The following is a 17,984-nucleotide window of genomic DNA, read 5'->3' as shown; positions in this document are numbered from 1 at the left end:
ACTGGCCATTATGTAGTGATAGGACAGTGGAAAATGGTTTTAAGCTGCAGGAGGATAGGACTAGATTGGATACTGTGAAGAAACACTTCATTGTGAGGGTTGTGAGACACTGGAGTAGGTTGACAAGAGAAGCTGTGAAATTCCCATCCCTGGAGGTGTTCTAGACCAGGCTGGATGGGACTCTGAGTAACCTGGTCTAGTGGAAGCCCATGCCAGGGGGGTTGGAGCTAGGTGGGCTCTAAGGTCTTTCCAAACCTAACCATTCTATGATTCTAGATCTTCCATTGACTTATTAGGTGTTATATCGGGAAATATTCACTACAAATGCAGTCAAATTAGAGTAGCAAGTGGACATTCAAATAGGTTGATTGTGAGTAGTAGAAACTTGTATTTATATTTAATGATCTGTGGAATCTCAAGTTGATCCCTAGTTGATCCGTTTTCTGATTAAAATCAGAGAAACATTTTCATACTGGGTTACAATTCAGTTACTTCTAAACATAACTTGTAACACTCTCATCATAGCTGAGAGGATCTTTCCAGAGCAGAGTATCAGAACTGGGATGTAACCTTGCTCCGTCTACCTTGTCCTGGAGTGGCAGCTTGAGGTCAGGCACCAGGTGCTGTGGTTTCAGCAACTAAACTCTGGTTTCTCTGCTTGCTAGTACTGAAACTTCCTTAAATGGTTTTGCAAGGGAACTGGGTTTTATTGGTCATGCTGTTACAGATCTTTTTTATTTGAACAAAATGAGTACAGTTTCCTAGCCTGCCTCATTAAGAAAGTATTTTTCTTAAATCTAAATCTTAGTTCTTCACACCAACATCCTAAACTGCTTGATGTTAAATTTAGTTTTTTGCTAGCATTATCTCTCAAATTAGTATTTTCTCATATCTTGAAAAATAGCTTGTTATTAAGTTTTATGGTGTAACACTTTGTGTGCTGCAGGCTTTGATTGCTGTCTCCTCAAGTTCATTTATTCTGATTATTGCAGATATTTTATCTTCAATATATGCTGATTACAGCTTGGTGCAGTTTCTGTGGGCTTAGAGCTCTTTGAGGCAGATACTTAACAGTTCATCCTGCAAAGCTGTGGAGACAATACTGGTCACAGGGAGAATGCTGCTGTCATGTGACATACTCAGCATTTCTGTCCCTGCTCTGGGAAACAGCCTGGTGTGCAGAACAGTTCAGGGAGGGCCAGCTTTAAAGATATCGAAGGAGAGAAAGAACCATGCTGCCAGCCAGGGGACTGCTGTCATTTTCTAGTCCTTCTCTGCTTAAAATGGTTAACTGTTGTCCCTTCCCTTCTGTTAGGATCCAGTTTTTAAAAGATGCCTCTGCCAAATGAAAGTGCAAATGAGACTGTATGCCAAAGTCAACAGTATGGATTTTATTGAGCTTTAAATATGAGGTAGAGAGAAATAGGAAGGGGGGTGGAGGTGAGACAGATTAGGTAAAAAAATAAAGATATCACCACCCCGTGGATTCTGATGACATCCTGCTGGTCCTTCTTCTGGTCTTCTTGGTGGTGAGGGTCCCCAAAGTCATGCTTGTGGGGTACCACTTTCATACAGTCCAAGTCCTGGATACTCAAGGGACATCACAGATGTTCCCATAATGTGGGATGGCATGGGTTTAAGCTGTTGTTTTCTTTCCCACAGTTTGCACAGTGGAATTTTGTCCTATGTGCGGATTTCAGACCTTTACCTTCATTGAGGTTTGGAATTAGTGTTTTGCTTTCTCGCAGTTTTCCATGGTGGGAGTCTTTGTTTGGGTAGGTTACCCAGATCTGCCTTACCAGGCCTGATTCCTGTTGCTACCATCTGCTCTTATCACAAGTTTCTATAATGGTGGCTTTTCTTATGGGAGTTTCTTTCTTTGACATTGCTTTGAGACAATTAACTGTATTCTTTAAGTCGTGACACCTTCCCTGTTACCAATAGAGTGATAGGGAGCTGAATTGTCTGAAAACCACACAAGATAGTAAATGGATAGCTTTGCAGCCACACTGATTAAAAATGAATCAAATTAAATTAGTTGTAGGTTGTTGTTTGGTTGTGTTTTGGTTTTTTTTTCAAATTATACCTGTAACTGTTTATCTGGTGTGGTAAACCCCATGTATTAATGCATCATTGTGATGTAATCAGTATGTCCCAAATCATATTTGTGATGGAGGGGTCTGCTACTTCGATATTGTTTTTCTCTCAAGCAGCATGTAACTGTTTTTGGGAGGAAACTAAATTTGTCTGAAAAATAAAGTTAGTGTTCTTTCTTAAAATATTCACAGCAGCATTCGTTTCACAAAGGTACCTTTTATTTTTTTAAGAAGGTATTTACAGACTTAAGAAAAGGTTTGATCCTTTCTTTCCCCTCCCTGTTTATTGATGAATTGGAGATGGATTGATATTTTGACATAACTTTGTAAATGACCTGATAAAATTACATTGGCTTTTTTTTTTTAATTAAGTGTTCTGGAATTTTAAGAGTGAAAATTTTTCTGAATCTCAAGAATTAACGTTCATGAAACTTACAGTTCACTTGATTTTACACCGATGTATTAAGATTCAAAGTAAAATTGCTCAGCTTTCGTTCTTTCTTGATACTTGTTTTTTTATTTCATAGTCAGAGTTGATTATGAGTTGGTTATGAGCTTCATATTCAGAGTTGGTATAGATATCTTATGTGTAAGAGAGCCACTTGTACCGTTAAGCTTTACCCATTCTTATCTTTCAGAAGCACTGTTCAGCTCTGATAAGACCCTCCTGTTCTCGATGGAGACAATGTCAGCTATTTGTTAACTCTGAAAGTTTAGCTGTGTTTGTTTTGAGGGCAGCAATTGAACCTCCCTGTTAGCAAACAGGCATGGAGTGGGGGGGGAGTGTGTCACTTGTGGCTTTGTTAAACTGAGGAATCCCTCACTGATGTAAAATGTTTTAATTTTCACATCTGCCTATGGTAGAATGATATGGCCAGTGGCTGAAAGGGATGATCAAACATCAGACAATTTCAACTGCATTTTCGTGTTGTTGAAAGACAGAAAAGTTCCATATTTTGAATTTTGGTTTCTGTTTTGTTCACTGCATATGCCCGTGTAGCTTGTAAGAGTTCAGTACTCTTTACATATTTTCAGAAAAATGAGGTTTAGAAACATGAGTTTCTCCAAAAGGAGAATCTTAGGCTTCTTGATTGGTTGAGTCATTAGTATGCAAACCCTCAATTTGACTTAATGCATTAAATATTAAAACTATTGTGTGTTCTACTAGGTGGTTAAAACTCATGTATACATGATGTGGGTAGTCCAACTGAAAGAGTCATGACATGAGTCATAGGACTCATCCCGTGTTTTCTCATCAGTGCTGCTCTTATGAATAGAGCAGGTAGTATTAGATCTCTAAGGTTATATTCCGTATCTTTTCAAACTTGGAATTGTCCTGTGTAGGCAGTTTCAAGTGCCTCAGCAGAACCCCTTTTACTCTAAGCACACTAATATCCTGGCTGTACACATTATTTATTTTGGTCTATTCCAACCAGTGTCCAGATTAACCTCAAGAGGTTTAGCTGGTTTTCTCTCCTCCTGCATTTTTTTTTTTTTTTTTGGAAGAGAAAATAACTAGAGAGAGAACAAAGGGTAGGTACTTCAGAAAGTACCTTTGGATGTCAAGGAAACTGGATGCTGATACAGCATAGTAAAATAGTGCAATAAATAAAGCACATAGCAAACTCGTATAGGTAGGCCTGCATTTTATTCCTGGGCGGAATACTTTGATTACATATAAATTTGGGCAAATTGCCCAAAATTGTATGCAAAGATATGAACTATATTAGAATTTAGAAAGCTTTGTTCTATACTTTAAGGATTTAATTGTAAGAACTTGTCAAGGTTGGCTCTGGGACTGGCTCAGTCAAATCTCAAAAGCCACCAAGGCTAGAGATACTACAGCCTCCTTGAGAAACCTCTTCCAGTTCTTAACCATTGATAAACATCAACCCTTTGGGCCCAGTGGTCCAACCGGTTTTTCAGCTTTGTTCTTCACATATTTGATAGGTAACTGGTTTGATTGCAAGGCCACTATAGAAAAGAATCAAAAAAAGTCTTAGTGAAATACAAGTAAATGGCATCCCCTGCTATCTGGCCAAAAATGAAAGAATGTCATCACTAAGAAACATTTTGTACTGAAAACCACACGCCAGCAGGATGAATATGAATTTGTTTTTAATGAATGAAATACCTCATTTTCCAGTTAAATCTAATACTATATGAAAAACTAAGTCCTGCTTTTGAGACTGCAAGTTCAAAGTAGAATGAGGTGGTAGAAGCTCCTGGAATGATTAGAACAGACAACTGATGGGGGCTGGGGGGGGGGAGGAGAGAGAAGAAAACACTTCTCATTAGCTTGGTGAAGTAGAATGGAAGATTAAGATGACTGTAAGAAAGGAACATGAAGAAATCTTGATGGAAGAGCAAACAGCATAAGCAGATTATGAATTAAACCAGATTATAAAAAAGAATAAACTTGTAATGTCACTACTAACATTTCAAAACAGTGCTTTCAAGCCTGGCAGGGACAAAATGCTGGCTGTTTTCAAGATATATCTGAATCAAATGAAGTTGTAGAAGGTAGTTTCTAGTAAGCTTAAACATACATGACTTTAAGATTCTGTAATGGTTTTAATCATGAAATACCTAGTCTTGTTCACTGCAAAGCAAAAATAATGCATGTTGATCTAAACTGTAGGCATTCTATAGAAAACCAGGTACAGTATCTGAACTGTTGAGGTATCTTAAGGTACTCAAAGCCTTGTTCAGTGATGAGTGGATAACCTTGAAACAGTTTATTGTGGTTTACTCACGGAATTTAGTATGGACAGTATACTGAAAATATGCACTGGGTTTGAGAGGGTGGATTCCTCTCTTATAATTTTTCTATGGCTAGTTTGACATTCTATGACATGATATGTATGATGTTTGTCATTACATACCAATGGTCTTTCATTATGGAGGCTTTTGTTCTTGAAACAGGTGAAATGTGAGTGTGCAACAGGTTCAGTATGCCAAAAAACTATTGTATTGTACACTGGAGAGGTATTTACGTTTCTCAAGTAGGAAATATGAGGCACCCCCGGCACATGAAAAGGTCTGTCAGATCTCAGTCACTGAGGAAAAGGGTTCAGTTCCTGGGTGCAGGGTGGTGGCTGAGTGTGCAGCTGACAGGTCTAAGGCAAAGCCTACAGAGCTTGCCTACATTCCACTGTGTGAAACAGCAACTGTATAATGGTGTCAGGGATTTTGAGATTTTTCTTTTCAAGAATCTTTAAGTAACCACATATTTATGGCTCATTGTAAGTTAACTTCTGCCTTGCATGTGGTACAGTTTGAGCTTAAAGAAGCAACAAGGCTAAAGGATCCTCACATTACTGCTTTTCAGGCTTACATTTATAAGTTGCTGGTGCGAACAATGTAATTTGCAATGAACTGTCGTAGCAAATAAAACGATAAAACTACACTATTACTTATATGTTTCAGTGGAATATTGTTAAAGCTTTGAATATAGCTGCTTGGCTCTGAGAATGCACAAACCACTACCATTTACAACAATTTTCCTGATCTTTTTTAAGAGAACAGTAGAAAAATTATTGAAATAAATTGAGTGCTAGTAATTGCGGATTATTCAGTAATAAAACTGGGTGTCACAAGTATTCCTTTTTCCTTGCCTTGCAGTTGCATGGGGTAGAGTGAACCATCGCTGCTCAAGAGCCAGTCATGCGTGACTGTGGGCTCTGTACTCAGGACAGTGGCGAGTATCTGGCCAAACTCCTTGTAGTAGGGGCAGGTAGATGGGGAGCTGCTGGACTTGTGGTTTTCTTCCTTTGCACTGTGGTAGGCTCTAGAAGTTTTTAATACACTCTTACTACATGGGACATCCATTTAATCTCTCCACCAGCTGTTTTAAGATGCTTTCATACAAATGATGATTTTGAGTTGTTCTCAAAATCACATTATTTGCTCTAGTTACATCAAAATGACTGTTGTAGTCCTTTAGCCAGCTTGTTGCGGCAGAGCAGCATGTTCTAGAGCTTTCTGACTGAAGACTTTCTGGGTATACACCTCCTGCCAAAGTGGAGATGCCATTTGGAGTGAATGTGTTGACAGATGAGCAACTCCTGAAGCTTTGGAGGGGAATAGAAAGTCAAGGATAAAGATATTGCAAGGTGGTATTGGAATATTATTGAACTGTAGTCCTGCTACATTGTCTTTAACTGTGTCTTCACTGCCAGATAGAAGAGTCAGAACTTGCTGAGAAGCCTGAGATTTGCTTCTAGTCTTCATCAAGGAAAGCAAACCAGGTTCATGGGGTTCATCAATCTGGGCGTAAAGAATGTCTGAGAGGACTTTGGGCTGCAGAGTTTGGGTTAAGGCATGCAACTCAGATTGACTTTTAATTTAGCATCCTGATTTTGGTAACTTTGTGCACTCCTCTATCAGTTCTGTATTTGTCCTAGAGCAGTGAGATATATCTGACTGCTAGTGCCCTCAGTGTTTATTTTGTAATCTTGCTGTGTGTACTCATATGTCTAAAATCACCACACGTGCATTGTCCTTGCAGAAACAAACATCTTCTAGCCCTTCTTGTTTGTTTGTTGTCATTGCACATTTTCCCTCCATTATTCTACTCCAATTTTTTCTTTCATACCTTTTTACTTTTCTTCAACTGTCAGTGGAATTATTGTCTTCCTGTCTCCATATTCAGGTAGTGTCAGTGGCTGAGTATCACCGCAGGATCGATGCTCTAAATAGCGAAGAACTGCGCACACTCTGCAGACGTCTCCAGGTGCCCTCTTCAGTAGTTTAAACCCAATCTCCAGATACTAAAACATCTTTCTTTGTAGTGTCTTGGATCAGGGCAAGTCCCGCACTCAGTGGGTTTGTCTTGTCTACAGCACTACAAGGATCCAGCAGAAAATTCCTTTGTTTTGGATGTATTTAATTGTGCAATGCTATGATGGAATCAGTAATTTTGTGATGGAATTACTACTTCCACTTTTTTCACACAGGAATTTTCTGTTAGAATTTGACAATTTGTTTTCAGTACTGCTTGACTTGCAGTGTTGTGTTTTAACTTCCACTTTAGAATGGTGTGTCGTGTTAGATAGAAGCTTTCCTAAAAAGAATGCAAAACAGGTAAAGAATCCAAAACCTTGTTGCATGGGTGTTTAATTTTATATAGGAATCTTTCATCAAGAATCTCACAGTACTTGGCAAGTATGAAGCTTCACAACTTCTGTGGAATAGGTAAGTATTTTTCCTATTATAAAAACAGGTAACAGGCAATTCAGCATGGCAAAGGTCATACACGTACACACCAAACAGTTACTTTGAAAGCAGTTTGGACTTTCAAAGGTCTATGGATATGAACCAAAACTACTATTTGCATTCTCTTTAGGTGTTTCTTAGGTTTTTGACAGTTATAAAATTGTACGATGTACACAGCAACTAACATAACTTACTGATGGAAAGCATAGCTTAGACCTCCTTAGAAGCACTGAGTGCTTAGTTTTCCTGTAGTAATTTCCCTCTGAAACTGTAAAAAGTTTTACTGGATTTTTTTTTTCTGTGATCTTCGCTCTTTTTTTTACCTATTATGCAATTACATGTAAGAAAACATTTTATTAGCTCTGTTATTTCTGTTGATTTAATAATTGGTAATTATTGCTTTAAAATGTTTTGTAAGTGGTGCAGTTACAGAGATAATAATGAGCATAAGCCATGAACCTAAAAGCTGCACTTCTACTTTTATGGGAAAATTAGAAATTTTGAAAAAAAAAAGATTTCCCTCTTAAAAAAAGAACTGTTCTGTTTTTGACAAGTGGTGGTGGAAAATCTCTGTATTAATATCCTGAAAGTGCAAGAGCTCCTCCCCAAATATCTTTAACCTAGAATGCCCAAGCTCAAGATTTAAGCTTGAAAAATCTGATGGAATGGGTTGCAACCTATAAACTGCCTGCTCAACCATTTGAGAGTTGTGGTCCCAACTATGTTGGAGACTGCATGGTAGCTGGTAATCTTGGAAGCCCCTGGAATCTGACTAGGCATCAGCCTGTTCTGTCAAAGTTTGGTGGGAAATAAACCTGTAAGTTTTGAAGCTACACTGCTTTCTGTCAAACAGATACTTTTGAACAGACACTCTTTGACTGGTTCTACAAAGCAGCGTTCTTCCTAGAAGAAAAGTGCTTTACTGTAATAATAGTGAAGAAGGCAAAAGATTAAAAAAAAAAAAAGAAAAAGTAAAAAGGCAAAAACAACAACAGAAAACCAATACAAACAAACAAAAAAAAACCACACACAAAACCCACCAACAAACACAAAAACACCCAAACAAAAAAAAAATGAGTGGAAACCCCACTGATTCCCTCAGGCCACTTGAGGCCAAATTAGTCATGTTTTTGTTTTACTTGGTGGCCTTTTATCAGAATTAAAGAATAACAAAAGGAGTAAGTTTTTCTGCTGTGCAGTTGAACAATACTGAACTTGTCTGGAGTTGAAGCAGTAGTATATGATGGATGAAAGGCTTTTAAGGTGGAAAAGATTTGGACTATGAAATAACATTCTAGAGATAGCACTCTATAATGCAGCATGTAGGTCATCTTTTTGCACATGAAACTGTATGGATGATTGCATAGTTTTACATTGGCAATGTTTGTTACCTTCCATTGAAAAAAGGAAGGCATGACCTTATTGCTTGCATGATACTTTAAGTGCACCTTTTCTTGAGTTAAGAATTAATACTGTAATTCAGTTGTTGAATGAATATAGCTTGATACTTTGAATTTATAAGCCTATTTTTAAGTAGCAGAAGTTTGTGATAGCAACTCTTTCTATAGTTATTGAGAGAAAGGAAAGGGATATTCTTTTTTTTTGGCTCAGGTGGCTGTACTTCTAAACATTCCTGTCTGCATTTCAGAGTTTTCTTTGATTTGGCTCTTTTCTTAACTAGGCAAGTTCACGAAAGCTTGGCAAAGGTTACCATGGTGATATTGTGAAATACTGTAGGTGTGTCCTGTATGTAGATTATGAGGGATGTGGCAAACTGGAGTTGGCTGGTGGTTTTGGCAGTACTTTCTTGAAATTTTCAGGATTCAGGCTTTAATTTGGACAGTCTGGCTTTCAGTGAAACTTTGTTTAGGCTGATAAATTATTCAGATGCACTAATTGTTGTTAAGATTTATTTTTTTCTTTAGCAAATCTCTCAACATTTTAACAAGTCTTGCTGCAGTGGCTTATCTTGTTAACTTCTTCACTTTGTCCTACTCCTCTGTCAGATTTCACTATCCCCAACAAGGTTTAAATGTCCCTGCAGCAGGATTTATAGAGGGAAACTATGCTAGTTATCAAGACATGGCACTTAAATTTGAAAGTGCCAGTGAATGCCAATTGGGGTAAGAAGCTGTTGTAAACTATGTCTGATGAGGAATTTCATGGCCTTCTACCACCTCCACTAAATGGTATCTACAACAACTCAATAGGATAGATGTATAGGTCAGGTATTTTAAACTACTACAGGACCCTTGTGCATAGTGCATCTTTGCCAGACCTCAAAGCTCACTGTGCAGCTTAAGAATTATTGATGCTTCCCCTTCCCCACCCTCTCAATTCTTCCTTCTTTGATTCCCATAATTGTTCTGGCAGATCAGATTATGGAGCAGCAATATTTCAAAGGCTCCATTCAAATGGTTTGCTCAAAATTCATAACAGCAGTCTCTCCAGATGTCTACTGCATATCTGAAAAATTTTATAAGTACTCTGAAAGTATTGATTCAGAAGCTATTGAGAAATGTCAGGTTTGAAACTTTAATTCCTTTTCTGTGTTTTTTAATTATGCTTAGAATGCTATAGTATTAAAATGCAAGAACTTTATAAGGTAACTTCTGAAAAGCATTTGAAGCCCTTCAACTGTTTATGAGAACTGTTTGGTTTTTAGCATAAAACCATAGCTTTTCTTCTCAGTAGGTGTCTGGTATTACTGGTATATCGTTGTGTACCAGCTTGCTATTGGAAGCAGTGGCAATCTTGGTCAGATCAAACCTATTGGATTTCTTAAGTTTTGAAGGACTTACCTAACGAACTTGATAACTGCATGATTTTAAACCTGTGAAGTTTATTTCCTGCTAATAGAATGGCAAATACTTACTTTGTTGCTGTTCTTTTTGTAGATAACAACAAGAGAAGATATCAATTCAAAACAGGTAACAAATATCAAAACAGACCTGGAGCCTGAAGCATTCCGACCAAATCTTAGTGATCCAAGTGAATTACTACAACCAGAACAAATTGAAAAGGTATTAACTTAGATATGTCATTTTTCACTCTTGTATGTTAATGTATCACAACTTGTATGACTGTAGTGCAAAACACACCAGTAGGAAAACCCTGTCTGATGTTAAATAGAAGAAAATCAATTGTATGTGTTGGAAAAGTGTTTAAGATCACTGAGTCTAACCATTAACCCAGCACTGCCAAGTGGACTATTAAATCATGTCCCTAAGTGCCACGTGTTAAGCATCCTTTAAATACCTCTGGGGTAGTGACTCAACTACTTCCCTGGGCAACCTGTTCTAATGCTTGACAACCCTTTCACTGATGAAGTCTTTCCTAAGATCCAATCCAGACCTCTGATGGCACAACTTGAGGACATTTTCTCTTGTTCTTTTACTTGTTGCCTGAGGAAGACGACCAACTGCCACCTCACTACAATCGACTTTCAGGTGGCTGTAGTTCTAGAGAGTGAGTTTCCTCTGAACCTCCTTTTCTTCAGGCTAAACAACCCCAACTCCCTCAGTCCTCTCATAAGACTTGTGTTCCAGATACTTCATCGGCTTCACTGCCCTTCTTTAGACGCACTCCAGCACCTCAATGTTTTTCTTGCAGTGAGGGACCCAGAACAGCATGTGGTACTCAAGCTGCAGCCTCACCAGTGCCAAGGGGGCTGTATCAGACTGCCGTTCTTGGCCACCTGGGCACACTGTTGGCTCATGCTCAGGCATCTGTCAAACAGCACCCTTGGGTCCTTCTCTCTTGGGCTGCTTTCCAACCATTCTTTCCCTAACCTTTAGCATTGCATGGGGTGGTTGTGAGCCAAGTGCAGGAAACCCAGCACTTTACCTTTTTGAACCTCATACTATTGGCCTTGGTCCAACAGTCCAATCTGTCCAGATCGCTCTGCAGATCCTTCCTACTCTCCAACAGGTCAACACTCCTGCCCAGCTTGTCATCTGCAAGCTGAGGATGCACTCAATCTCCTCATCCACATCACTGATAAAGGTACTAAATAGGACTGGCTCCAATAGTGAGTCCTGGGGAACATCACTAATGACCAACCACCAACTGGATTTAACTCCGTTCACTACCACTCTCTGGGCCTGGCTATCCAACCATTCTTTTACCCAGTGAATAGGGCACCTGTCTAAGCCATAAGCAGTCAGTTTCTCCAGGAAAATGCTGTGAGAAATGGTGTGAAAGGCTTAGTAAAGTCCACGTAGACAACATCCACAGCCTTACCCTCATCCACCAAGCAGGTCACCTCGTCATAGAAGAAGATCAGGTTGGTCAAGCAGGACCTGCTTTTCATGAACCCACTGTCAGGGCCTGATGTCTAGTTGTGTTGTACATGCTGTGTGGTGGCACATGATCTGTTCCATCTGTTCCATGACCTTCCCAGCCACTGAGGTCAGACTGACAGGCCTGTAGTAGATCCTGCACAGATCTTCCTTATGGCCTGTCTTGTAAATGGGTACCACATTTGCTCAGTGGGACCTCGCCAGTTAGCCTGGACTACTGGTGAATGGTAGGAAGTGGATCAGTGAGCACTTCTGCCAGCTCTGCCTGTTTCCTTGGGTGGATCCCATCTGACCTGTGTGTGTCTAAGTGTCTAAGCAGAGCATGATTCAAAGCTAAAATACTTCCCTTTTTTTTAAATCCTAACTTTAAATACCCCATGACACTTCTTGCCTGTGTCTTTGCCCCTCTTTCATTCTTCCTTGAAAACATCATGGCTTTCACTTCAGTTTTTGCTAAAGTCCAAAGTCCAGTCCAAAGTCATCTCATTTAAAACATTTATAATGAAGTTTTGGATTAAAGTGCACAGGAACAGGACATCAAGTAACCTTTACCTTTCAACTTGTTACCTGCTGACTTGAATGATCAGGTAACCCAATGCTGAGACATTGATAGGACATGCAATATTGTTATGCAACAATAATTGTGGTTTTACTGTCCTTTCAGAGACCTTAACAAAGACATGTTCTTCACTTGATAAATGATTGTTCTGCAGTTCACTGTTAAATATAGGAAAAGAAATTTGTGTGAGTGACCAGAAGCAGAAAATACACATGTGAAACTTGCAAGTCTAGTCTTAGCTTTTAAGGCCACTTATAAGTAGTTCAGAAGAATCTGCTTTCATTTACATATAATATGTTCTTAAATGTAAAGCATATGTTAAATAAAGGGTTATCATTTTCTTGTTAATAGCTCACAAAGTCTCTTCCACCACGGACTATTGGCTATCCATGGACTCTTGTCTACAGTACTGCGAAGCATGGCATGAGCTTGAAGACTTTGTATCGAACAATGATGGGATTAGACACACCTGTGCTGCTGGTTATCAAAGACAGTGATGGACAGGTAGGAAAATGTTTGTGTAGAAGTAGGGGATCCATCAAGAAAAATATTTGAGGAGTACAAAGGAACAGCTACCACTTCAGCCCATCATTGGAGATAAAATTGTGTGTATCAAACTGGTGTTCTTCCTTGGATATGTGTTTCACTGTTAAGCAATCCTCTGACATACTACATGTCTAGGAAATACTTTAATGATACAAGTTCACTGTTGCAATGCATGAGTCTTGTAATACCCAGTTAAACAATTTAAATTTTTTTATGTACTTAAGGCACAAGAAATACAGTCTCTAAAACTTTCTTATGCTGGAAGATCTTGTTGAGTTGGAATGTCATCACCTGCTGTGGCCAGTGCTTCTTGGTACATTCTGTGGTTGCAACCAACACCTCTCTCCCTTCAGGGGCTGTAGTATCTTTGTTGCATTATTAATTTTTGTTCCTTGAGTCTCTGTAGTTGTCCTCTATTTTCCTTTGACTGGGATATGAATTTCAGAAAGTGGCTCACATCTCACCATTTGAGTAGCAAACATCCCCTCTTAAGTATTCCAATAACATGTGAACATAGTAGGCAGTATGAGACTTTTCGATTCTTTTTCTGAAACTTCTATGCTCTCTCATGGAAACAAGTTACTGATGTCATGAAAAGTTGACAGAACCACTGTAAAATCTGTAGCTCTTACCTGTCCCAGTTTGGTAACCACTGTTTTTATTTTCAGGAAGCATGGGCTCATGTCATTCAGGGGATCTGAAAACTGTAAATGAAGCGTATGTTTTCTTATTCAAGTCACAACTTCATTTTTAACTTGTTTCCTGCCACAGAGGTCCCTTAAAAAGGAAAATCCCTTCTAAATTTCTGCTAGTAGAGCAGAAAGCTCTCTTTCTGCTCTTTCCCAGAAGTTGTTTAAAAACTAGCTTTTTCTTCATTTATTTTTTAATCTTGAAGATAAAAACTATTGAATAAACTTGACATGCCTCAACGGACTCATCAGTCTCTTAAATGTACTTTTGTAACTTCTCCCTTATTTAGCTTCTTAAGATAAATTGCTAAGATACCTACTTCCTAGTACCTGATTATCTAATCCAGAAAGAAAATGTCCCTTGTCTGATAGGGATGTCTTTCCACCCCTACATAGTATTGTTCTGTTGCTGAAAGTATTCATATTATCTTCTATATATGAGTATCTCAACTTGCATTTTCAGGAAGTGTCATGTCTGCCCAGTCAAACAATGAGTTTATAGACATGTTATAACCTTTTTTTTTTTTTGTGAAATGAACTTTGATGAATCTCATCTTACAGTCTCATATCTAGGAATGTGTATGAAACTATTCCTTGGACTTTTGGGTCAAGTAGACACTGAACTTACATTTCATCGTGTATGCCAAATCTTACCTCAGTTCCACTCAAGAGTGGGAGGAATCCATGTCTGTTCAATAAGCAGCATAAGCTACAGAAGGAATGATTTAGACAACTTTTACATGCTCGTTCCTTTAACAGTGTTGTGAGAGTGTTGTTTTTGGTAGTTTTGTCTCATGCTATTATTGCAAAGTGTGTTTGCATTTGATAGCAGAAAATAAATTTACACTGTCTTTCTGTTCAAAACCTGTCAAAATTCAGCATAGTCTTTCTCCTCTTCATGTAAGGATCTACAGTCATGAAGCATAAGATATTGGCACTATACTATGCTCTTTGGTAATTAGGATAATTAATTTATCTACGATTGTTTTGAAAAATATCAGTTTATCTTTAATATCTTGTGTCTTTCTTGCAGATAGTCCTGTAAAACTGCTTTCCACGACTGAAAAAGAATCTGAGTACTTTTTTATAGGAGAATTTATCCAGAAATATTTCACTAGCAATATGCTAACATAAATACTATTATTCCCTGCCAGAATGTTTTAAGAGAACAGGTGTTTATTCATATTCTATGCTCCAAGATCACCAACTTTTTTCTAAGCTATCTAGTTCAGAGAAGATCCCAAATGAGATTCAGCCTTTTTGAAGAATGACAGAATTATGACAAGATAGTTTCTTGACATTTGCTGAGCTTACCTCATCAGTCCTCTTTAGCATTCTTTGTTCTGCCTACTCTGTAGCTTCTGTATTAATGAAAGATACTGGTTTTGTCATATCCTTGGTTGAGATACTTTTCTTTTAAACTAGAATTAATTTATATCCTAGACACTGTTCTTTGTTTATGAAGATTCCTTTTTTTCTTATGTTGATAATAGGTTAAGAGCAAGTGTACCTTGTAACTTTACATACTATGTTTCGTTAAAGGCTGCTAAGCCTCACCCTATACTCCAGAATCTTCTCCAGTCTTGATTTCTTTTTCAAATCTATTTGCAATTTTACTTAAACAGCTGTTTAAAAACAAATCCAGTCAAAACACTGAACTTTCACAAATTAAAGCTTTAACTGTTTAAAGGTGAACATTGCCTAGCTGGAATTTAGAATCTAAAACCACCTAAATTGCCTGCTCCAGTCAATTCTTGGAGATCCTCTAATAAAGGTGTCCACGAAGTCTATAAATACCTCACTACAATTGTTATGGACTGTGTCTATCTATGTATTGGTATGTGCTTCTGTTAGCGAAGACATCAAGGTCTGGTGTGTACCCTGACAGCTGTTTAAGAAGAAATTGACACCTAATCCTTGAACATGAGTCCCTGAACAAGTGGTGACTAGTTTTTTAATAAGTTGTTCTTTAGATTTTATTGTATACACTGTGGAAGTGTCAGACATGGAGCCTATAACTTGGGAATTTTAGTTATCCACCCTAATAACTAGCCATAACAATCTGATCTCATAGAGAAACTATGAACATCACTTCTCAAGAACTACAATAACTGGTGGGAAGCAAATTGCTCTTTTTCTGCCAAGTCTGATCTTTTATTGTTACTTACAGCAACAATGTGATTTTTCAAGACAGTTTGAAGCATAGAGAGTGTGTAAAATCCTGATTCCTGGAGGTACTCAAAGCTGAACTGGGCAAGACTGAATCAGCCTAATTACAACTTTACAATTTGTCCTCCACTGAGTAGGAAACTGAGAGACTGTCTGAGGTTCTTTTATAGCTTAGTTTATTTCATAATTAGAAATAAAGCTTCAGGGTCTCTTGAGTAAAGTATGTAAAGTTTTCTCTATGGTTAGAATGTACTAGTTTTGTGGTTTACTGATTATACAAATAACAGTCCTGAGATGATCAGAGACAAACATCGGAATAAGTGTTGTGTGAAAAGCTCATACCTGTGTAGAGGCTGAACTGAGACAGTTTACGTTTGGCACAACTCTGTTATTTTAATGGAAGGTTAATTCCTCTCAAGGAATATCAGTTGTTAATGAAACATTATACTTGTTTTATCTCTTTTACTCTTACTTACTTACTAGATGTAGTGTCAGCCCTGAGGGTATTGATTTGAAGTAAGACATGTCTTAACTACTTGAAGGTAGCTTAGCTACCATAGCTGCTGCAGAGCTATTCAAATAATGACTTGAGCTGTTAAAAGAAGTTAGGATGCAGAGACTCAGATGAGGACTAAGAAATAATTTGAAGGGTTCAGTGACTTCCCTTTGCTGAAAAATATTCCTGTAGTTATTTAAACATGGAATTTTATGTATTTCAATAGCCAATTTTATAGTCATTGATCAGACTTTCTTAATTTGAATTCAGTATGGATTTTTATGCTAAAAGATGTTCTATTTAAGTTAAATTATCTGCAAACAGTAAGCACAGTCTAAGGTCATGTGGTGGGCTGATCTTGGCTGGATGCCAGGTGCCCATCACGTTGCTCTATCACTCCCCCTTCCCAGCCGAACAGGGGAGAGAGGAAAAGATGAAAAACAATTCATAGGCTGAGAAAATATTTGACAGAGAAAAGTTAACATCCAGTTTTCTGAAGTCTAGTCTACTGCCCGGATGCTTGTAATCACAAAAATGAAAAAATGTCTCATCTATCGTTCATTTTAGATCTTACATGTACAGAGACAATAAAATATGAAAGAGTCATAATGGACTTCAGCAACTGTAAGTTCTTTCTGACTCTTTCATCCTTAATTTTTAACCTTAACAGTTACAGGTAGGGGGTGGGTAGTAAAGATCAACTAAAAATTAAATACTGTCTTTTAAAGTTCAAATTAAAAATTAAATTTAAATTAAAATTCCTATGAGGCCATCTAACGAGTAATGGGTTAAGAAAAAAAAAAAGGTATAGAAAACTGTAGGTCTTGATAACATTGGGGACTCATCTCAAGCCCACCTTATATAAAAAATACACAACGAAAAAAAACTTCTGGAAACTAACAGGAAAACAAACAATTCATTTATTTTGGTCTGATTTCTCCAGAATGCAAGAATATAATAGTTTCTTTCTCTTTTAAGGCTGTTCTTGACATTGAGACTGTGGGATAATAGAGAAATACCTTGATTCTAGATACTGAATGAAATAAATGTCTCTGAAAAAAAAGTTTGGGCTTGTTTTCCTGTGACCTTTCATGAAAACAAGGGTACGGAAATTGTACCTCAGTTCATGGATCTTCAAAACTTTAGAATTAATTTGCTATTTAACAGTGCATCTGCAACTGATACAGGTCTTTGAAAAGTGAGCACCTTTATCTGACTGTGATACTTTACTTCATCACCTTGTCAAGTAAGTTTAAAAATTCTTCCAGAGAATCATATCTTTAGAGTATAGATATTGGTCAAATGTATTCTCAAAGGTAATTCTCTTAATTGAAGTAAAGGAACAATTTTGTGTTGTGACAAGGAACTTGTCAGTGCAGGGATATTTTATTCTTAAAAAAGATAATATAAAGAAATAAAGTATTAGTAACAATGTGAGGAAGCTTCTGTAAGTGCTGTGACTTTAGGGAAGTTTGGTATTTAAGTTCTACCTTTTGTCTGGTCTGTAACAATGAGCTCTTAGCGGTGACTTATTCTAAAATGTACAGTACATCAGATAAATTGTTTGCTGTTGTGCATACCTCTTAAAAACTAAGAGTTTATTGCAAGGGGTTAATGCTTGAATTCAACAAAATGTGAGCATATGCTGGCTCATGTCCAACCTTTCAGCCACAAGATGAAAGTTGTCTGCTGCAAGGCTGCTCTCGAGTGCATCTCCAAGTCTGTACTTAAATTTGGGATTGCCCTGACCCAGGTACACTTGAACTTGTTGAACTTCATGAGGTTCACGTGGGCCCAGTTTTCAAGTTTGTCCAGGTCCCTCTGGATGGCATCCTGTCCTCCTGTTAAAATCTGTCTCTGTTGTAAGACAGGGTAACTAGTACTTACCTGTTACTTGGATTGGAATTAATA

The 17,984-nt window shown here is 37.8% G+C and overlaps 1 protein-coding gene across 7 annotated transcripts in view; it reads left to right on the top strand.

The window, feature by feature from the left end:
* The window catches only part of OXR1 (oxidation resistance 1), a 259,675-nt gene that overhangs the window by 237,808 nt on the left and 3,883 nt on the right, over positions 1 to 17,984 (top strand). For 6 of the 7 annotated variants that reach the window (XM_050305673.1, XM_050305663.1, XM_050305644.1 and 3 more), the window contains 3 exons: positions 6,751 to 6,831; positions 10,211 to 10,336; positions 12,525 to 12,677. In XM_050305673.1, coding sequence (XP_050161630.1) covers positions 6,751 to 6,831; positions 10,211 to 10,336; positions 12,525 to 12,677 — 360 coding nt within the window. The remainder of the gene's footprint in view (positions 1 to 6,750; positions 6,832 to 10,210; positions 10,337 to 12,524; positions 12,678 to 17,984) is intronic. The other variant, XM_050305681.1, reaches the window with a different exon arrangement.

Source organism: Myiozetetes cayanensis, unplaced genomic scaffold (genome assembly GCF_022539395.1).
Source record: "Myiozetetes cayanensis isolate MyiCay16 unplaced genomic scaffold, myiCay2020 scf1, whole genome shotgun sequence".
NCBI classification, from domain to species: domain Eukaryota; kingdom Metazoa; phylum Chordata; class Aves; order Passeriformes; family Tyrannidae; genus Myiozetetes; species Myiozetetes cayanensis.
The sequence above is the reverse complement of the archived record's forward strand: the minus strand, read 5'-3'. Positions and strand labels throughout refer to the sequence as shown.